The sequence below is a fragment of the Nyctereutes procyonoides genome, unplaced genomic scaffold (assembly GCF_905146905.1).
Source record: "Nyctereutes procyonoides isolate TBG_1078 unplaced genomic scaffold, NYPRO_anot_genome, whole genome shotgun sequence".
In the NCBI taxonomy this organism is placed as follows: domain Eukaryota; kingdom Metazoa; phylum Chordata; class Mammalia; order Carnivora; family Canidae; genus Nyctereutes; species Nyctereutes procyonoides.
In genome coordinates, this window is record NW_026575052.1 from 25,774,418 (window position 1) to 25,796,382 (window position 21,965).

The 21,965-nt window shown below is 55.0% G+C and overlaps 1 protein-coding gene across 2 annotated transcripts in view; it reads left to right on the plus strand.

Moving 5' to 3' along the window:
• GNAO1 (G protein subunit alpha o1) overlaps positions 1 to 21,965 on the plus strand; it is a 175,086-nt gene that overhangs the window by 135,535 nt on the left and 17,586 nt on the right. For both annotated transcript variants that reach the window (XM_055332231.1, XM_055332230.1), the window contains exons 4-6: positions 13,630 to 13,790; positions 18,767 to 18,895; positions 20,579 to 20,708. In XM_055332231.1, the coding sequence (XP_055188206.1) occupies positions 13,630 to 13,790; positions 18,767 to 18,895; positions 20,579 to 20,708 (420 nt within the window). The remainder of the gene's footprint in view (positions 1 to 13,629; positions 13,791 to 18,766; positions 18,896 to 20,578; positions 20,709 to 21,965) is intronic.

The following is a 21,965-nucleotide window of genomic DNA, read 5'->3' on the forward strand; positions in this document are numbered from 1 at the left end:
TGGGGGAGGCTGTGCATGGATGCTGGCGGGGTTGTATGGGAAATGTCTACCTTCCTCTCAATTTTGTTATAAACCTAAAACTGCTCTTAAAAAAATAAAATCTTTTTAAAACATCCATTGATCTGCTTTACACTTTGAAGGGGTCTCTTACCCATTCATGATTTGATTTTATTTTATTAAGATTTATTCACTTATTTATTTATGATACAGAGAGAGAGAGAGAGAGAGAGAGAGAGAGAGAGGCAGAGACACAGGAGGAGGGAGAAGCAGGCTCCATGTCGGGAGCCTGACGCAGGACTCGATCCCGGGACTCCAGGATTGCGCCCTGGGCCAAAGGCAGGTGCTAAACCGCTGAGCCACCCAGGGATCCTCCCCATTCATGATTTTAACACCATTTTGGTCATTTGGAAAATATTAGTTCAGAGTTACATAGATCTTCCAAATGTTGACATGTTTCAACATACAGTATTAAAAACTCACATTTCTTAACACTGACACCAATCTCATCAAAAAAGTCTTTTAGGTATTAGGAAGCTGTCAAGCTCATGATGGTAAAGACAAGTTTTCCAACATTCTTTCACTTGAAAGCTGGAATTTTTTTTTCATTTTGGTGACAGAGTTGTTAGTTTTTTTCCTTGAAATGATGGGCTCACTCGGTTTGTTTTCAGAAAATATCTTCCAGAGACCAAATCCAAACTACCATTTTTTGTCAGGCATTCTTTTAAATAAAAGTGCTGTCCCATGGATAAAGGGACTATTTTGGCTGGCAGCTCAGTCTTACAAGTGCCTTTCCTCCAGAAAGCCACCCATCCTCCGGTTTGCATAATTGTGTTATGAATCCTTCCCATTTCATACACAGAATATGAAAAAGATGTACATACTCGGGGTAGAGATTTTTTTTAATTCTTAATTTTTTCCTACTTCAAGGACATTCTTAAGTGAAAGTGGCATCTTCTGTGATCCACCATGTGACTTCATGGTGTCAAACATGTAGCGGCAGCTGGTATAGTTTGGTGGTCTTGCTTCCTGCTCAGGAGCTTGCGGTTTTATTTCTTACGGCATTTGCACTATCTGTGCAAGCAGCTGACACTGTTAGAAAGGCAAATAATGTCTTAGTATTGTCATGAACACAGTTTTGATCTTCTGGACCCCCTGCAAGGGCCTCTGAGACCCCCAGGGGTGCAGACCACACTTTGAGAACCACTGGTATAGTCAATCTCTTCCTTGTGCCTTTGGGGACCTTCAGACACCAAAGAAGAGATGAGGCTGCCCAGGGTCCCAGAGCCATTTGGCCAAATCTTCTCTGACACCTAATGTCCCTGAGACCTGGAAGCTGAGTGACATGCTCCTTTTTGAACAGAGGCAGTATCTGATCACATTGATGGTGAACGGATGCCTCCAGTGAGGGGACAATGAGACAGGAAAGGGTATCAATGAATAAGCCTAAGTAGAGGCACCAATCAGCCAAACCTGTCCTCTTGCAGCTTGGCCTGCCTTCCTGCAACCCCTGCCATGCATATGGTAGTCCCACCTCCATCTTCCCTCTTCCATAATTATGTTGCTAATATCTCCCAGCCGAGGCGGCTCTCATTAAGCTATTCACCATCGTCACTTTGTGTTCTGAAAAGATGAGGTTGGCCATTATCACTTTTCTTTCCCTTTGACTGAGCTCTGTGTGGGTAATTTTCTTCTGCCCTTGTTCGTTTCTTAGAAATTTAGCCTCACCAATTTTAGTTCTTTTCTCCTTAGAACATTGTGCTCAGGAGAAAGGCGGCAGAGGATGAGGGTATCACAGATTTGGAAATTTCTATCCCATTCACCTTTCAATTTATTTTTGAACAGTGCCTGCTTGGTGGCTGGGCTGTCCCCCATGCTCCTGTTGAGAGACACTTGGGAGGTGCAGGCTAGTAGGTCTGGACCCGCCAAGGGGCGAAAGCAAAGCACCAAGAGAGAGTGGTGCCATGTCAGGCTGTCCCAAAGTGGGTGACAAGACTGCATCTCCACTTCATACCCGGGGATCTAAGGCAATCAGAAGCCTTGGTGATGGAAACATACCATTGCACCCCCAACCCTGAGGGCCCAGTACATGTCTATCCCATATCCCCCCCAACCCTGCATAGCACAGCCAGCTGTGCCCTGGCAAGCCTCCCTACAGGCCCTCACCCCATTCTGCACTGACCTCAGCACTCCCCTGCCCAGAAGCAGTAGACTAACTACTGCCCTTTACCCTGCCAATCTCCCTACCCAGCCTGGCACCCAATGCCCTCCAGGGGTGGCCTGGGGAGACAGACAGGATGAAGCAGCTTTTGCTGAGAATGGCAGAGCTGGGACAGGGGATGAGCACTGAAAGCCCAGGGCACAAATGCTACCGCTACCGGGGAGGCAGAGGGAGAGAGTGTCCCAGGCCCCACCCCCAGGGAGCATCAGCATTTGCTCTGTGGGACTCAGATTAGCAGTCCCGCCACAGGAACTTGGCTGCCTCCAGCCCTGTCTCTGTGGAGCTGCACATGTTCACACTCAGCTACTTGGAAGAGAAGCCCCACCAAGATGCAGTCTGAGTGGGAGCCCCTTGGGCCACCCATGCAGGTGAGGTGGCTGTTCCTAGTTTAATGTCTAAGGGTCACATGGACCTCCAAGCCTACCATCATCCTCAGGCCCTGCCAATGGCCAGAAGGGCATCTGATGCCCTCGAGGAGCCTTTGATTAGGGTCTCTGCCCTTGCCCCTTTAATTCCCTTCTCAGGGAAGACCTATCTCTAGCCCATCCCCTGCTTCCTAAGCATGATTGACCCCTGACTGCCCATCCCCCAGACATACCTCTCATATTCCTTCATCCACACCAATTTCTTCCCTCAGTGTCTGCCTCCCAGGAGGCGGTTCCATGGATGTGTCTCATGCCCCCACTGACTGCAGGCTTGGGCAAGCAGGGTCCAGGTCCTGCTGGGTGATGTGTCCCCAGTGCCCAGCCATGGGCTCAGCATGGGAAGACATCCGGCCAGCCTATAGTGAAGAAGGTGTCACTGGACTAGCCCTGGCTGCTCCTGCTTTACTTGGGCCAGGGCCAGGGGTAGGATACCACACCAATCGCAGGGGCTGACAGATGGTTTCTGAGTGGTAACTTCTAGGTGTGGAGTGTTGGAACCAGTAAAGGAGTCTCAGAAGACTCAGGCCACAGTAGCCCTCATAAGCCCAGGTTCTTAAAGATAGATAGTAAGCCAATAGAGAGAACTGCTTCTAAATATTTGGAAAATCCAAGGGTTTTGAGGCTGGAAAGAGTGTGATCCTTCAGAAAACCCAAGTTTCTCCACTTCCACAGGAGGCAGCTTGGGTCCCCGACAGAGAAGGTTCCCAGAAGGGCTTAGAACAAATCCCTGAAGATTGCAGGCCCCTGACAAGAGAGGGGGCCCTGGGCAGAAGGAGGGAGAGCCAAGGGGGCAGTTCTCCCCTGCTGTGTTTAGGGCACCAGCTAATGGACTGGGGAGATTCAGGCAGTATGTTCTTTTTATGCCAAACGTGAAAGTTCTTAAGGCCGAGACTGTACTCATTAGTGGGTGTACAGTGGATAAATGAGTAAATAGGTGGATGAAAGGGTGGGTAGCTAGATAGATCAAGAAGGAGTGAAAGGAATAGGCATGCCAATGAGTAATTAAGGGACAGACAGGTGCTGGTGTAGGATAGAAGGGAGGCAAAGGGACAGGTAGGTGGGTGTGGAAGTGAGTGGATGGTTGAACAAGGGTAGCTGATAGGTAGATGATGTAATGAGTGGGTGGATGGCTGAGTGGGTGGATGGATGATGTTTGATGGGTAGGCACCCTCGATAGGTAGTACAGAGTACAGGGATGTGTGGATGGATGGATGGATGGATGGATGGATGGATGGATGGATGGGCAAATTTGATAGGAGGCAAGACTGGAGAGCACGAAGTCCTTGATTCTGCTTCAGGATCTTTCTAGGGAACCAAGAAGGTTCCCTTCCTTTCCTTAGGACAAGTGGTAGACCTATGACTTTCCCCAGCTTTCCCAGAGACCCTGTGAACTGACCGCATGTTGTAGGCACAGGCCCTGCTAAGATCCTTAAGCCCAAGTGAAGAAAGAGCCCCAAGGATACCTGGCCCCCAGCCACTAAATGCCCGTAGTGCTCCAATTGTCACCACTAACAAAAACACCTCACAAATGTCTAAACTAATCCCTGGTGTGGCACCACTTCACTGAGAGTCACAATGAAGGAGCCATTGGTCAGCCCAGGGCCAGGAAGGCAGGCCCCTGCCAGAGGGGTGAGGGAGGGGCCTGTCCCCACCCGGTCCCCACTGTCCGGGAGGCCTGGGGCCTGGCCACAGAGAGGAAGGGACATGCTGGCCCTCCCCTAGGTGTGAGAGAGAGAACGCAGCTGTCGTGCTGCCTTGGGGGCACAAGCCTGGGTGGGCTGGGCTGACAGCTTCTGACTGCCCAGCATGCCCCCTGTCCACCATGCTCCACCAGCTGGCATTGCAGTGTGGAGGCCAGGCCTCCAGCGGCTGGAGCCTCCGTGCCTCTTCCCCTTGAGGAACAGTGGGGCAGCCTGGTGGTCCAAGGAAGGCAGCGACGCCCACTGTGCCCGGCCCTCCAGGCCCTGCCCAGCTTGGTCTTTTGAGCTCAGGCTGACCTCCTTGCTCCCGCTCCCGTTGGCCTGTGTGTTTTTGCCCCCTGGCGGGAGCCAGGACAACTGCAGCTCACGGGGCGGGGCGGGGCGGGGCGGGGCGGGGCGGGGTCAGGTGCAGGCTTTTCCCTGTAGCTAGAGGACTAGGTGCCCGTGTGCACACACATGTGTGTGTTTGTGCATGTGCAAGCGCCTGTGCATGCATGTGTTCACATTTCACTCAGCCTGGGAGATCAGGAGCCAAACTCTGAAAGATCCAAAGCAGCTCCTCAAATGGAAGGGGTTATTATTATAATTACAATGATTATTGTTATCAAGATGATCATGCTTGCCTGAAAAGTCTCGTACAAAAGCAGCCTGATTTTATGTCAGCTTGTTGTTTGTGTCTGAGGGACTTCATCTCTGCCTATAATAACTAACATTTGCAGGGCTCTTTATGTTGCGAAGCCGAGTCGCATCCTTAGCCTGTTTCATCTGCACAGACAGCCCCGGGGGCGGAGGAGGGGGCAACTAACCCGGGAACAGAGGCTGGGGGAGGTGAGGCGGTGACGTGCGCTGTCCAAGGTCACAGGGCCAGAAAGCTGCAGAGCCAGCATGTGAACCTGGGTCACCTGACGGAAAAGCCCTGCTCACTTCCCCACCACACCCTTTGCATCTCATCTCTTGTGAGGCAGGAAGCTCTTTGTTGCACCTCAGCTCCAAGCCTTTTTGCCGCTGTTTATTGAAAAGTGCACACTGCCCTGAAGAGGAGGGAGAGGTTGGGAAGAACCATGCATTAAATTAGAAGTGTAGTTTCTGCGGATGAATACACCTGGGCACCACCCAGCCCCTGGCAGCGTCTGGCGGGTGAATGGAAGTGTGTGGTGTGCATCCCTGTGGCTCAGCTGGGCCAGCTGCCAGCTGTCCTGGGTCAGCCCTCACTAGCGCCCCCCAGTGTGGCCCAGCCGCAGCTCTGGGAGGGCTGAGCTCGGGAAGCCAGGGCCGGGGTGGTGTCTTTGCCGCACTGGTTCCAGCTCCAGAAGCAGCCGGCCCATGGCAGAGGGCTTTCTGGAAGTAGAGCCCCTCACTCCTGCACGCCAGTGAGCAGTCCTACTGATGACCCTGCCGGTGTCCCAACTGCCCTCTGGGTCTCTGGTGCTGCTTCCCGAGCATGCTCATGGCTGGTCCCGAGCAGCACACATCCTCCTTGTGGTAGGCCCCGGCCCTACACCAGAGCGAGGACACCTCTGTGTGCTATCGCCCTGCTCTCTGGCAATGGCCCAAGGCAGCCCACCTCTGGGAAGTGCCCTGCAGTCTGTGCTGAGCTCCCCACCCCACCAGACAGTGGAGATATCCCCTGGGCTCGTCTCCACACGCCCCTTTGTCTCTCCCCCTGCCCACTTCTGTCTCCAGACGTTCACAGATAGTTTACCTAGGGGGTCCTCCAGAGTTGTGGGGGTCCCCAACAGTACCTCACCTCCACCAAGAGCAGCCTCCCGCCATTTGTATGTCAACATTATGAGCAGGGTGCCACATTAATGCTGTTTTTAAATCATTGATGTGGTAAAAAAAAGAATCCTCCAGGTATCCTTGAGAAGTCACAGCCTCTCCATAGCCTCCCAATCCTAAAGTGATAAGAATGGCATCTTGCCCACATTCATGTTCCAAATGCATGGTGTGGCTGTGCCCTGGAATGTTCCACCTGTTTACACACACACACACACACACACACACACACACACACACACACACACTTATTGCAGGAGCCACAGGTTGGCCTCCTCATCTTCCCGTGGCCCCCCAGCAGCAGCTCAGACCACCCCCAGTTTCATGCTTGTGCTGGTGCTCTCTGCCCGCACAACAGCCCGGTGAAGGGAATGATGACTGTTGTCCCCATTTCTCAGAGGAGGACATTGAGCCTCAGAAAAAGGAAAGCCCTGCTCAAACTAGGAGCCCAGACTGGAGCCCAGGTCTGGGTGGCTCCTGAGCCTATGGGCCTGAATCCCCAGAAGGCTGCCCAGAGGGTGGGTGCCATGGGAGCTGGACATTAAGCCAAGGCAGTCCCAGCTGGTGGAGCATGGTGGGCAGTCGAAGCTGTCAGCCCAGCCCACCTAGGCCTGTGCCCCCAAGGCAGCACGACACACCTAGGGGAGAGCCCTCCCTCTCTGTGACGAGGCCTCGGGACAGTGGGGACAGGGGTGGGGATAGGCCCCTCCCTCACCCCTCTGGCAGGGCCCTGGGCTGGTAGATGCTTCCCTCAGTGTGACCCTCAGTGAAGTAGTGCCACACCGGGGGCAGTTTAGACATCTGTGGGGTGTTTTTGTTAGTGGTGACAATTGGGACACTTCGGGCATTTTAGTGGCTGGAGGCCAGGCATGCTGGTGTGTGACAGAGCCACATAGGGAAGAATGTCTTGTGCTGCACTCAGCTGTGCACGGCCCTGTGGGGCACACCTGTCAGTGAGCAGCCTAATTAAACTCCTCACAGAACTGTTAACAGAATCCCACCATGCTGCCTCTAGGGTCCAGCACGTGGCCAGTGCCCACAGCACACCTACTGCCACACACTGGAGGCATAGTACAACATGTGGGCACCATACCCAGAGCATGGCCCAGACGCTAAGAGAGGTGGGGAGTCAGAGGAGCTGTGTGGGTCCCAGTAATGGCAGGTAGGCCTGATGGTCTCAGCAGACCAGGAGATGGAATGGTCAGGACTATTTGAGATGCAAAAGTAAATCAAAACATATCCTCAAACTGGATTTGGAAAAAAATCAAGAGATTGACTCAAGTAACTAGAAGGCCAGAGGTATATGTGACTGCTGGATTTGGGTATTGCCTGTTAGCATGTCTCAGGATGTCTCCCTCTCCAGCTCTGCTTTCCTCAGTGATGGCTTCACAATCAGGTGTGCCCTCCCTTTGAGTGTCTCTTTCCTAAAAGTTTCTGCAAATATCCTGGTGCTGCTTGAGCCAGTGGGCTGCTTGTAGTCTAATCTGACAAACATGGATTCTTCATCCATCCCAGATTGTTCACTGAGGCCACCGGGATGATTGGCTAGGCCCAGACCACGTGTCCACCACTGGAACCAGGGGACAGAGTCAGCCCCACCCAGACCACTCATGATGTGGGTCAGAAGAAGTGCTCTCCTTCAGGAAAGCTGAGACTCTAGGGCCAGAAAATGAGGGAATGGAAGGCATCTTAGTGGAGAGGGAGTGGGATTGGGGGACGGGGACTTAGTATGAGACCTGGGGAGCTGTGAAAAATCAGGAAACTATCCCTGCCCTGAGGAACAGGCACACAAGATACCAGCTGTGTTGTGTGGTCAGTGCGCTGTTGGAAAGACTCTGCCTGGGGGCATCACAGAGGGCTTCCCTGAGGAAGTGACATTTGAGATGGGGAAGAGTCCAGGCACACAGATCATCTGGGCAGTAGCGCACTGTGAAGTGGGATAACTCTGGTTTACCTGGGCAGCAGAAAGAAGGGCTGTGTGTTTGGAGCCCCATGAGAGGGGAAAGGTGGGAGGAGACTGAGACAGATGGGTAGGCAGGGGCTCAGGGGCCAAGGTAGGGAGTTTGGAATTTAAATATTTATATTTAAATTTAAACTCTATTTAAACTCTATTGAAAGTTAAATTTAAACTCTATTTAAACTCTATTAAACAGGGAGAGTTATTATGCCCAGTAGGATTAGGTTTAACTGTGAATATCTGAGGCCCCGAAAAGTGATTTCAATAATAAATTTATTTTAAATTTTAAAAAAAGTCCAAAAGGTATGAGGTGTCCACAAAGTTGTCAAGGACCTAGGGCTGTTTTCTACTATCCCTAGGGTATGGACCTTCATGATCCAAGTTGGCTGCTAGAGCTCCAGCTACTACATCCAAGTTCCAGCTTCAGGAATGAGGAAGTAAGAGAAAAGGGTGCAACTTCCCTTTAAAAAGGACACTTTGGTTTACCTCTCATTGGGTGGAACTTGTCACTTGTCACTGGTCACACTTAGCAGTGAGCAAAGTTGGGAAATGCATCTTTTATTTGGATGTCAGGATGCTTGGTTCTTTTTCTAAGGGAGGAGAGAATTGATGTCACACTAACAATTTCCTGCTGGCTGCCATGTGAGGAACAGACTAGAGAGAAGCAAGGAGGGAGTCCTTGGGAGGGGACTGAGGGCAGCCAGAAGGACGGTGCTGGCTCGGACCCGGGGAGGTGTGTGAGAAGATGGGGAGAAGCAGTCTGAAAACAGCTTTAATAGAAAAACCAGCAGGACACCAGACAGGGAAGCAGCAGAAACAAGGGTGAGGCCTAGTCTGAGTCTGAGCAGCTGGGCTGGTGGTGGTGCCAGACCCTGAGCTGGGGGAGACCGGAGAGAAAGAGCAGGGGGCAGGTGGGGCCACGGGCGGGGAGGGGGAGGATGTGCACCTGCACAGCACCCCCAGCACCGCCACACCTTGGGGATGAGGTGAAGCTGGGAGGACAGCTCCAGAGTCTGGGCTGTCCCCTGGAGGACTCCCAGCGAGCCATCCATCCCAGCCTTCCCCGAGCTGCGCGGTTTGTCCTGCTGGAACCCCAGGACACAGGCAGGGAACCTCACAAAGGCGTTGAGAGGGGCCTTGGTTGTGAGGCGCACCTGGCTGCGAGGCACTCAGGCCAGAGGGTGTCTCCCACCCTCACCCCTGTCCTGACTCCCTTCCCACAGAGCTGACAGGAACCATGACGGTGCCGCCCAGAGAAGGAAGTTGGGAAAGCTCTGGCCAGGTTCTCCAGCTGCATTCCTCAGACAGGACAGACAGACAAGACAGCCAGCACATGGGGGGCTGAGGAAGACCGAGATTCATTCCCCAAGGTCACCCAGGCACTCGGGAGCAGTGTCAGTGTGTAGGCCCCTGATTCACAGGCCTGTTTTTAGCCACAGGTGGAGGCAGCACCCCGGCTCACCCACCCTGCCTAAGTCACTGCCTGCCTAGGGCACCCATCACCCAGGCCCCAGGGCCAGTTTTCCAGGTCAGTGTCCCCAGGGGAGTCTCAGATGCTGCAGAAACTCGTCTCCACATGGTTCAGAACCTGAGAGGCCAGCCTGTATTGGCAGGCAGCCCTCCGTGTCAGCTGTGGGTGACTTGGGAATCCAAAGGCTGGGATCTTTGGGACCGCACCCCTTGGGAGCTGGACCTGGGCTAGCATTGTGGGCTTGGCCTGCTAGCCTCCAGGCCAGTTGGAGCTTCCTTCCCAGGGTAGACTGCCACCAGAACTTTCCCATCCACCTTCTGCAGTAGACGGGCCTTGGCCTCGTAAGTAGCTACCTAGCTGGACAGCTCAATGCTGGAAAGTTTCCATGGAAGACTTTGACCCCACATACCTTTTGTACAGAATCTTTTGTCAGCCACAGAGTGCCCAGATGCTAAACCTCATTTCCTTTGTGTCTTTCCTACCCCACGGAACACCTGCAGATTTCCAGCAATTTCCCTCACTTCTTGAGCACGTGCCATGAGTGAAGTAGTCTGTGTTTCCTCTAGCTCAGAGGACCGGAGGTTGGAGGGCCCTGAGGGTAGAGGGATCAGCTAGTGATGATTACCAGGCCCGCGAAAAGAAGACCCGACACCAGAGGACCCGTGATGTCAGGGACAGGGCAGGCCAGGGGCACCCCACTCCCAACCCTCAGCAAGGGCTCAGCCCTAGTGGGTTCCAGCCTGTGCACACGGAAACTGGGGGAAAGGCAGCCAGAGGAGGGGTCCCCGGAATGTCGACACCAACTGCTCAGCCTGGGGGGATGCCCTGCACCCACTCAGCTCCCTGCCTCTCCCAGTGACCCCTGTCCTGACTGGGCCTGGGATGTGCGAGGGGCCAGGCCACCTAGAGGATGCTTTTCCTGCTTCTTTCGGGTAGCTTCATTTTTAGGAGCTTCCCCAGGAGTGGGACGGGGGTCTTGGTGATACAGCTGATTCTGGGGGGGGGGGAGGCATATCCTCTTAGGCTGACCCTCCTGAAAAATCCCAAGTGAAGAATATAGCCAACCCAGAGCTGGGCATGTGCCTGCCAGCCACCTCACTCCATCCTTGCCTCAGCTTCCCACACCTACCTTTCCGGGCCCCTGACATGCACTGGAAGCTGGTCCGGGCCCCACAGGACCTTGGGCCAGTGTATAGCCACCCCTACTCCTCACCTGGCCCTGCACTTCTTCTAACCACACCTCTTTCTGTGCCATTGGGATGTCCCCCAGCACCCAGCTGCTGTAGCACCCACTAAGAGGAAGGTACCCCGAGGCACACAGGGGCCACGAAGCAGAGATGTTCTTCAGAGGCCTCTGGGGTACCATGCAGAGGGACCACGTGGTGGCCGCCTCCTGCTTTGGGGTCAGGAGAGTGATCTGAGCCAGGCCCTGTCAAAATAGCAATGTGTGAAGACTCAGCAGGTAAAGTTTGCCCAAGGTTTGGGCTCATTCAGGCACCTTGTTGTTCTGGTCTGGGTTCCTCAAGAAGTTGACCCTGAGACAAGGATTTGGGTGAGACAAGGATTTGGGTGAGACAAGGAGTTTATTAAGGTCATTGCAAGAAGCACCAAGGGACAGTGGAGGTGACCCAGGGAAGAGAGGGGAACAAAGGGAGAGAGGATGTAGTGCAGGGGAGGGGTTGGATCTGAGCTGTGGGCAGCCAGGGCTCGGAACCCTGGGGATCCTTTGAAAGCGTGCAGACAGGTCTCAGTATCCTTTCCCTGGGAGGGTGAGGAAGGCCAGCTGCGTGCCCACCAACTCCTGTCTGTCCTGAACACTAACTCCCAAACCCCACAGCCTGCCAGCTGCCCGGGAACAGAGCACCCCCAAGGCAAGGCCAGGGGGCCGGGCCCTCTGCAGGATCCCTCTGAGGTGGCCCGACCCGGCAAGCTCCCAGGTATGAATGGGGCTCCACAGCAGCTCCTGCTCCAATCTCGACATTAAAAGCAGCAGTCATCTCAAATGGACCCTTCTGGTTAATGCCTGTCACCCTTGGTGTGTACCCTGCCCAGGCACTGTTGGCCATCAGGGGTGCTGCGGTCAGCATCTACCCTCAGCACATGTGGGTCTTATCCCAGAGGCTGGCCTTGGGGCCGGAGCCTCCTAATCTCAAGTCCCAGCTCTGGCGCTTCCTACCTGTGAGAGTAGGTGAGTGCCATCCTCCATCTGGCCCTCAGTTTCCTGACCTGTAAAATGGGGACAGCAGCACAATGACTATGGCCTCAAAGGTACTAACAAACCTTCCCTAATTCAGTCACTTACAATAGCAGTTATTTCTTTTCGTGGGCCAGGAGTTCTTTTGGGGATCAGAGACCCAGGGTGGCTCAGCTGTGCTCCATGTGTCCCTCATCCTCTTGCTGGGATGAACATAGGAGTCCGGGTGTTCATGATGATAGCAGGACAAGTGGGACCCTGCCAGGCCTCGGAAGGGCTGGCCGTGGAACTTCCACATCCTTATGTGGGCATGTCCCACGGCCACTCATAGTCAGGGACGGGGCAAATGTGCTGTGCTTCCAGGGGGCAAGGACTGCAAAGGGCATGGACTCAGGCAGGGCTGGAGACCCAGGCCCATTGATGCAGTCTGCCCTTCCCCCTCCCCTGAGGTGCTCGAGTATGTGCACAGGAGCATCCTTTGTAGGCTACAAAGTACTGTGTGTGTGTGCAAGGTGAGGTGCTGGTGAGGTCCTATGCCTTCTCCAAGACCACACTGCCTTCCAGGTTTCGGTGTTACACGTATGTGATCCACTGTCTCTGAAAATGGTGATACCCCTTTGGTATCCCAGAGGAAGGGAAGGGGGAAGATATGTGTTCATTATGCAATACTGTTCACGCAAATCCAGCAGAGTCTCAGCCTCCACCGTGTGTCTTGGGCAAATTACAGCCCCGCAGCAGAGGAGGAAGGGGAGAGGCAGGGAAAGGCAAACTCCCTGTCCCTCTATTCACCCTTTGCCCTCCCCTTGTCTAACCAGGTCTGGGTCTCCCTGACTCCACGGAGAGGTAGACTAGAGGTCAACAGCAAATACGTAACTAAAAAGTAATAAAATCAAGTTTTGGGGGCGCCTGGGTGGCTCAGTTGGTCAAGCGTCCGACTCTTGATTTTGGCTCAGGTTATGATCTCAGGGTCATGAGATCGAGCCCCATGTTGGGCTCTGCACTCAGTGGGGAGTCTGAGATCCTCTCTCTCTCTGCTTCCCCCACACACTTGCTCTCTCTCCCTCTGTCTCTCAAATAAGTAAAATATATATAAAAATAATAATAATAATAATAATAAGTTTTAACTTTGGGCTAGCTAAAGGCCTAAACTCTTGACACTGAATATTGATATAACTGGAGAACCAGCCTCTCCATTCCCCTTCCCCCAAAGTACAGCTCCCCTGGGGCCCCGTCCCTCCACTACCTGGAATTCTCAAGTAACCAATATGTCCATCTCCCTGATTTATCCAATGCCAGGGACTTTGCTCCATCTGGGTAAGAAGTAGAGGAAATTACATTAGTCAAGAACATTGTTGTTGTTGTTGTTGTTGTTGTTTTCTCTCCAAAAGCAAATACTTTGGGGCACCTGGGTGGCTCAGTGGTTGAGCATCTCCCAGACTGGGATTGAGTCCTGCATCGGCCTCCCCACAGGGAGCCTGCTTTCCCTCTGCCTGTGTCTCTGCCTCTCTCTATCTCTCATGAATAAATAGATAAAATCTCAAAACAAAAACAAAAACACAAATACTCTGCAAAAGCCCTGTTTTCAAAATAGATGAAAGCAGAGCTACCCTGGTTGAGCTGGCAGGTGGAGATGAGACCCCATCCAGGCCCGTCCTGCCCGTAGCACACTCAGGCTGCACAGGGCATGGTTGGAAACCGCTGCATGTGAGCGTCCCTGTGACAGAAGGCTGTGAGGGCCCTTGGGCCCCAGGGCCCAGGAGACCAGACTGTGTCCAGTGGCCCGGAGCAGGCTGAGGCCTGAGCCACTGTCCCGGTGCCCTAGTAGGTGGCCGGCCTGGGCTCTGACCCCACCGAAGCCTCAGAGCCCCCACCTATCTTCCCCTCACAGGCTGATGCTAAGATGGTGTGCGACGTGGTGAGTCGGATGGAAGACACCGAGCCCTTTTCTGCAGAACTGCTTTCCGCCATGATGCGGCTCTGGGGTGACTCAGGAATCCAGGAGTGCTTCAACAGGTCTCGGGAGTATCAGCTCAACGATTCTGCCAAATAGTGAGTGTGTCAGTCCTGGGAGGCCGCCAGCAGGGCACAGATGTGGCATGGAAAGGGGGGGCACGCAGGGAGGGGTCCTTGGCGAGTCAGAACTGCCAGGACATGTCAGGAAAAGTGTCGGGAAGGAGTGGGAAGGGGCTGTTCCTCCCACCCCTTGGATAAGGATGAGGCCAGGGAAGCAGAGGACACCAGAGACCAGTAGGGCTCCCGGGCGCGGGGCCCTCCACCTCTGTACCCTGGGTGGGGCCTGGACTCCAGTCTAACAACTTTTTCCCACTGGAGAACCCTGACACTGTAAGTACAAATCAAGAGCCATATAGGCAGAAAATAATTGACGATTTGTTTTTGTTTCATTTTAGAGAAAATAAGCTTTCCATTGCTCTATCTTTAAAGTTAGCATTTTAAATAAGAATAAGGAAATAAAGAAATAATCGAACATATCCTTTGATAGTGTGTTATAACCAAATAAGGGAAGAAAAGGAGAGATGAGAGAAGGGAGGGGAAGAAAGGGAGAGGGAAGGAGAGGGATGAGGCCACTGGAAGCCAGAGAAGGCTCAAAGGGGGAGAAAGGGAGAGACAGAGGAAGCGGCCTGTGGGGCTCTTCATGTGACAGCAGCTCAGGCATCCCTAAGGTTATGTGGCCTCTTCCCTAGATCGGCCCCACATCCCTGGGAATGGTCCGCACTAGTTGGGGACTAACTTCTGTCCTGGAGAGGTTGGGACGACACCCCACTTTTGTAGCCTTGTGCCTGTGGCGTCAGTGGGAGCCTCTGGGCTTCAGCCCATGGTCTTAGGACAGGTGTGCTCCGCCACCGATCTGATCCAGGCATCCTCACCCCTGCTGCTGTCAGGACCACTGCGCCCCCAGGAGACATTTGGCAACGGCTGGAGACACTCTTGATTGTCTGACTAGGGTGGAGTTGCTGGCTGCCAGTGGACAGAGGCCAGGCATGTTGCTGAACGTCCTTCAGTGAGCAGGATGGCCCTACATGGCAAGGAATCATCTGGCCCAACATGTCAGTAGTGCTGAGCCTGAGAAACCCTGGCCAGCAAACCCTGGCGCTGTAGCAGAGGCTAGGGCCCAGAAAATGGCACTTGCTCATGGATGTCAACCACAGTAACAGCTGTCAAACTAGGGACTTGAGTGAGGCCACAGCGTCTACCCATTTCTGCAAACCTAGGCTGTCTATTGGGTGAATGCTAGGTCCTGGGAGTCCCAGGTGGTAGGGAGCCAGGCCCAGGCCCTGAGGGGCCCCCAGGGACACCTCAGTGGGTAGGGGTGCATACCCACTGCTGCCGGTATGGGTATGTACTCAAATCACTTCTGCAGTGGACCCAGGTCTTTCCCCTGAGTCGTTTGGTGGGGAACAGCTTCCCTGCCCCTGCTGGGCCCCAGTCCAGGGCCTTCCTATCCCCCATCCCCCTGGGACATCAAATTGTGCTCTCCACCTAAATTGTTGCCCATTTAATTATGACATACATACATTGCAAAAACAATTTTTTTAACACTACAGAGAGTATAAAATTAATAGTAACCTCCTTCTCCCCTTCCAACTTCAATTTTCATTTCTTGGTCCCAGTGTTAAGAACCTGACCCTCCCACCTACCAGAGCATTTAGTGGCCTCCAGTATGGAATCCGAGGAATTCAGAGCACCTGCCTGCCTCCCCTGTCTCTTCTCTACCTCCACCACCAGTTTTGTGTTAGTTAGGGGATTACTTGTGATTCTTCTGGTGGTTACCTTTATAACTTTAAATAAGAAACATGAGTCAATATTTGTCAGCTCCCCACCAAATCAGCTGAGGAAACCTGCCTCCTTCTCTGTGTGTTTGTCCCTGGGACAGGGTCCGGGGGCAGGCGAGGGCAGGAACCCACAGCAGTCAGGACCAAAGGGCCTTAAGCCTTCCTGGTCCAGGCTTTGTGATCACGGTGTTAGCAGCCAGGTCCCCTTTTCTGACAGAATCTGGGGTGCGATATACAAAACAGTTAACTGGATTTGTTGTGACTGAGAGAGACGGAGCCCCACAGAGTTGTCTCGGGCTCTAATCCCAGGGGTATGGTGCGAGTGGCTCCCGAAGGCCCCGATTCCTTTACCAACTTCCCCAGCCCGATCCTCACACTTGACAGGTAAGGACAGGGCCCCAAGGGGACAGGGAGGTGGCCCATGCTGCCAGGCTCCCTGCACTCAGGCCCCTGTGGGCAGGACTGGCTCTCCCTTCATCCCTGTGAGTGACACTGAGACAAGCCCCAGCAGCCCAGAAGCCTGAGCACATCCAGGCAGGGGCCATAGGAGCTAGTTCCATGGTTTGGGTAGGGCAGTTTTTCCTCCCGCCCCTGTCCCTGGAGCCCTCCCCTCAGGCTTGCTTCCGTACCCCGCCAAGCCTGCTCAGGCTCTCCACCGCTCCTACGGCAGCCCCGTGCACCCCCATGCACCCCTGGGGCCTCAGGCCCCTCCCCGTGTCCTGCCTGTGCCTCCTCTTCCAGTCCACGGAGGGCCTGGCTGGTCCTCTCCTGCCACGTCACCCTCAGTCCCTTGCCCGCTGGGATGACTCTCACTGTCTGCCGCCAGCCCCCCCCCCCCAACCCGCTGAGTGCTGCCTCCTCAGTGTCCATGCGGACATCTCAGCACATCTGAGGTCTGTACGTGCCGCCGGGCTCCCAGCTGCCAGCCTGGCCCAGCCTGCCCTGGCCCCGCTCTTCCTCTGCTAAGAGCAGCTGCATTACACCACGAGGAGGTGGTTTTCCTGGGTTCTGCCTCCCACATCCCACCTTCCACGTCCCACCTCCCATCGCTGTGTCCTGCTGGCTTGCAGGGTTGCAACAATCTCCTGACAGGTGTCCCTACTCCCCCCTGAGATGCTCTCCTTACAGCTGCAGAGTCCTCATTCCCACACTCTTCCATCAGAGCCTTCCAGAAGCTTCCCATCTTGCTCAGAGGGAAAGCCCAAGTGCCTACACATGATGCCCCACCCTTGCCTCCATCACCCCACTCCAGCCCCAAGGCTCACTACTCCTGCCACAGGTGCATCCCACCACACCACCCCTTCACAGGCCTGCATCCCAGGCTCCTCCTCCACCACAGGATGGCCTCTGCACCCACTGGCTTCATGCTGGGCATGGTGGGCAGCTCACCCCAGCTCCCCTCAACCTCCACTCCAACGTCAACCTTCCTTCTCCAGCCACCCTCTGTCCATTAGCCACCCTTCTCCAGCTTTCTCCTTACCAACTTCCTATCTCTCCTGCTGACACCACCTCCTGACATGTTCTGTATCTTAATTGTTAACTATCTCACATGTGCATGCATGCACATGCACACGCACACACACAAATGTAGGCTCTGGGAAGATAGGGACTGTACTGGTCGTGTTCATTGCCTCATCCCACACCCAGGACAGTGGTACATAGAGTAGGTGCCCCTCCCACATGCTCATCGTCCCCTCCCCTGGCCATGTCCCTGTGTGAGGCTCAGCCAGCATAGAGACAGAGAGCCAGATTTTCTGTCTAAAGGAGCTTTCCCCAGCCCTGGTGTCCAGCCAGAGACAACAAAACAGGGGTCCTTTCAAAACCAGTAAAGCTCCTAAGCAGAGGCAGTTGGAGTGATGCTAGAGGGGCCGGTGGGCAGGGCACAAGGGGTCACGCTCAGAGGGCTTAGGAGGATTGGGAAGGGCTGATCCTAGAAGCTCCCGTGGGCCTGGCCAGGAGATGCTGGGGCAGCCAGAGCTTCCAGGTCTGCTCTGCAGCCTCTGGTCCCCAACTTCCACAGAGGAGAGGAGGCCTGGAGGCCTGTTTAAGGGTACCACTTTGGGAATCAGGTATTTCCAGACTCAAATCCTAGCAGTGTTCCTTTTCTAACAGTGTGACTTGAAGCTTATGCTTCCTACCCTTGGGAATCCCTCATTTAGTTTTATTTCTTGAGGGAAAAATGCTCACAAGGATTTTAGGTAGGCTTGGATTATTGGTTTAAGAGCACAAACCCTCATTGGTGAAGGTATCCCCCCTTCCAGCCCCATGAACATCCTCAAACCGAGAAACTGAATCGCACATGTCCCAGAGCTAGTGCTAACCGGGAACCTCACATTGTCCTGTGGCTTGGACCCTCGGGGCTTCTCCCCTGTGAGCTGTGTGTGGTCCTCCCCCAGCAGGTGGGGGAGGGGCAGGTGGCAGAGCCAGCCCTGTGAGTCACTGACTCCTCCTTCAGGCCTGGCCCGTCTCCCTTCTCCCTGGTTTTCCAGATACCACCCCCGCTTTGGGTTCAAACCTAACCCTCAAAGACCCCCCCAAAGCCTTCCCAGCTGCCTGGCCTGGGTGGATAAAGTGCAAAGACATAATCTGTCTCCAGAGCAAGTGATAATGTGAAGAGAGCCCCGCTGCCAAAGACGTGGGTCCAGCCACTGCCTGGTTGTGTGACCTCTGAGGCGCTCTTCCAAGGGCATCAAATGGGAAGATGCAGTAGACACCCTGAGAGACCCTAAGCAAGTACAGAAAGGTGGGCGGATGCCCAGAGGAAACACTCAAGAGTACCGTTAAGAGGTGGACCTGGAGCAAGATGTCTGGGTTTGAGCCCTGGCTCACAGACAGGCAAGGTACTTATCTAGTTTTCTAAACTGTAAAATGGTACATATAATTCAGGGAAATTAAAGATGAAACATGGTCACACATGTGAAGAGTCAAATGTAACCATTGGCCACTATTATTTTAAGATGAAGACATGGCAGAGTGGCATCACAAACATGTTAGTCTCGTGTAAGACCTCTAAATGCACCTGGAGCAGTGCACACAGCCTTTGGTCTGAGTTAGAGGCTCTTTGAGAACATGAGGGCTGGGCATGGGCTCCTGCTACGGTGGGTAACTCCCACCCTCTGCCCCCAACACCGGTCCTGGGTGAAGTGGTGCCGTTGTTTCCATGGTCGGCCCCCAAGAGGTGCTGCCTAGGGTTGGGCTGGCTTGTTCCAGGGTCGTGTGTGTTCCCATTCCCAGCTACCTGGACAGCCTGGATCGGATCGGGGCCGCCGACTACCAGCCCACTGAGCAAGATATCCTCCGAACCAGGGTCAAAACCACCGGCATCGTAGAAACCCACTTCACATTCAAGAACCTCCACTTCAGGTAAGTCCCAGGAAGCCCCCGGAACCCTGGTGAGGGCACTGTGACAGGTGGGAGACACCAGCCTCTTGACCTCTTGACCTCGTCTGCCTTGGGGAGCTTTCCACTGGGGACAGGCAGTTTGAGACAAGAAGGGACCTGTGAGTCTGTCTTCCACCAAGTTCAGGGGCCAGGATGACCAGGGAGGCTTCCTGGAAGAGGCATCCTGGAGTGGATCTCCAAGGAACAGGGAGGATGTGAGTGGACAAAGGAGGGGAGTCCTGTCCATGAGTGACTTCTGAGGAGGAGGAGGAGGAGGGCAAATCCCCCAGGTGGCCCCTCGAAGGCCTCCCTGTGTGGAGAGGGAAAGAGGGATGGATAAGCCCAAGCAGTGTCTGTGTGACCTCAAGGACCCAGATAATCTCAGAGCTTGAAGGGGCTCAGAAATCAGCTGACCCACCATGTCTAGGTACATGTGGGGAAACCGAGGCTGTGCCCAAGCACAGAGCACAGCTCAAGTCCAGGATCTCTGAGTGCCTCAGAACAGAAGCCTGAGGCATGAAGCTGGATTTCTCAGGGCCTCCTGGAGATTGTGCCCCCACCTGCGGTAACCTCTCTGTACTGAGGCCTGAGAGTCCCAGTCCTGCCCCCACCTACCTTCCAGATGTGGTTCCTGGTGTCCGTGGAGCAGGAAGAGAGGCTGGGGATCCCATACCACCTCCCAAGCTCCTGCCTGCTCCCAGACAGGCTGAGGGGGCTGGGGTTCTGTCTCCGGGGCCCTGGGCCCAACAGGCAGCATTGGACACAAGAGCCTCCCCTAAACCTGGGAAGTGCAGCAGCGGGCCAAGTGTCTCCAGCTTGCCCCTCTGGGCGTAGGGCTGTGCAGGAGGCAGAGTCTGAGCATAAGCATGGTGGAGGGCTCACAGAGGCCATGCCCCTGCCCCTGTATTTCAGATGTGGAAGCAGGATCCAAGTGGGCGGGGGGGGGGGGGGTGGCTGTTGGAGACGGGAACTCCACCTGCTTCCTTGCCCGGAGCTTATGCTGGCCTCTGCCTGCAATTGTTCTCTGCCGGGAGGGCTTGGGGTCCCTGTACACACAGGGCCAGGGCCCAGGCCTAGGTGGCATGAGACTGACCTCTGACCTCCAGGACATTGGTCCCACCTGCCCACAGCCCTCGTGTTCCCTGGGAGGTGGTGTCTAGAAGGGGAGAGGTAGCCAGCTGCCAGGAAGGGCTGGCATAGAGCAGAGATGAGGCTTTGTCTGCAGATGCACCCAGGCCAAACCCTAGCCCTACCATCCTCGTTCTTGCCAGGACCACGGGGCCCTCACCCTGTGGTGCCTCCTTTTCCCTCCAAGTAATGAGTGCCGATCCCAGCCCCCCTGACACCCCCCCCCCCAGGTTTGGAGTTTGCCGAGACCACAGACAGGAATGGACACACTCGGAAGGCCAGGAACAAGATGTGCACATTGCCCCTCGTGGGCAGAGGGCCTCACAGAGGCATTTATGGGGGGAGCCAGCCGAGGTGCACCCCTTCATAAAATTCTTGAGCAGCTGCAGGTGTTCGAGCCCCAGCGTGTGAGTGCAGCCCCTTGCCGGGCAGACGGCACTAGTCTGCCCATCAGCACCCTCTCAGGGCTTGCAGGCATTCCCACACCTGTCTACGCCCCACCGTCCATGGCCCATAGCTCTCCTCTCTCCCCACCAGGCTGTTCGACGTCGGGGGCCAGCGATCTGAACGCAAGAAGTGGATCCATTGCTTCGAGGACGTCACAGCCATTATCTTCTGCGTCGCACTCAGCGGCTACGACCAGGTGCTCCATGAAGACGAGACCACGGTGAGTGGCCCTGGGCCTGCCCGGCCTGTGGCCGCACTCAGCGGCTGGGGTTCCACCACTGCGGGGTCGGGCCTGCTACTTCTTGCAACTGCAGCCAGGCAGACGCCTCGTGATGCAGGCGCAGGAGAGGCCATGGAGGCCCGCCCTGGCTCAGGGGCTGTGTACAGATGGATGACAGACATCCCTGCAACCTCTGGGCTGCCAGCAGTTAGTGCCTCTTCAGTAATCACAGCAGAGACACAGAGGCCATGGCGCCAGAACGGAATTAAGCAAATCCTAAAAGAAATCAAGGTGTAGTCAAGCAAGAATATATGTAAGACAGACAGCCGTTCTTAGGCCTGAGAGCCCGCCCTGAGCACTGGCCAGGCTGCGGCCAGGAGAGCCATCTGTGGCCGGCAGGGGCACGGCCGTGGTGTGCTGGTTCCTGGCAGCAGGGTACAGGGCCCTGCCTCAGAGGATGCAGCCCCGGCTTCCACCTGCTGTCCCCCCATCATCCTCAGTCCAGGGCCTCGGAGGACGGCCCGGCTGGCTTCAAAGGGAGACCCTCACCTGGAGAGAGGTGCAGCCTTCCTCTGGGCCTACTCCCGGTTCCCTGCCCAATTCCAGTGGCCCACTCCCTACCTCTGTTACCTTTATCTGTCAAAGCAGGGTAACAATGAAAGGTTGCACATGAAATGCTCAGTACGGTTTCTGGCATGGCAGCACTCAGCTGCGGGTTGTGGTGTCACTGGCCACTGTCTCTGTTTGTGGGGGGTGTCAGAGCCTCTGGGGGAAGCCAGTGTTGGCATGATGCACCCGTGGGCTCCCTGGAGACGAGCCTGTGGCATCTCCTGGGGGCTTTGGGGTCCTGGCTGTGGGGTCGTGCCCTTGGCATTTGTCAGCTGCTTCTGTGGGGAGCACACTCCGACCCTCACTCAGACCTACACTCAGACCCCGAGGCTCTCAAAGTCGGCACTGAGAGCATGAAGCAGTTTGCAGTCATGGTAGGCCCTGGACAAGGTGGGCTTCTCTCTGGGTGTGTCTCCGCCTAGGCCCTGGCCTGTCGCTCCCACAGGGCTGCTGTGCAGATCTGAGAGGCTGTGGGCTGGAGGTGCCGTGCTGTGGGGAGAGACCCACATGGTGATGAGTCTTGGCAGAGTGGGACTGGAGCCGCCGGCAGGGTGGGTGATCCTCGTGCTGCTTTGTCCACCTTGCCTTCCTCTTTTGGGGCCAACTACATCCCTAAGTTGAATTCCAACAAGGCCCTCTAAGCCCTGC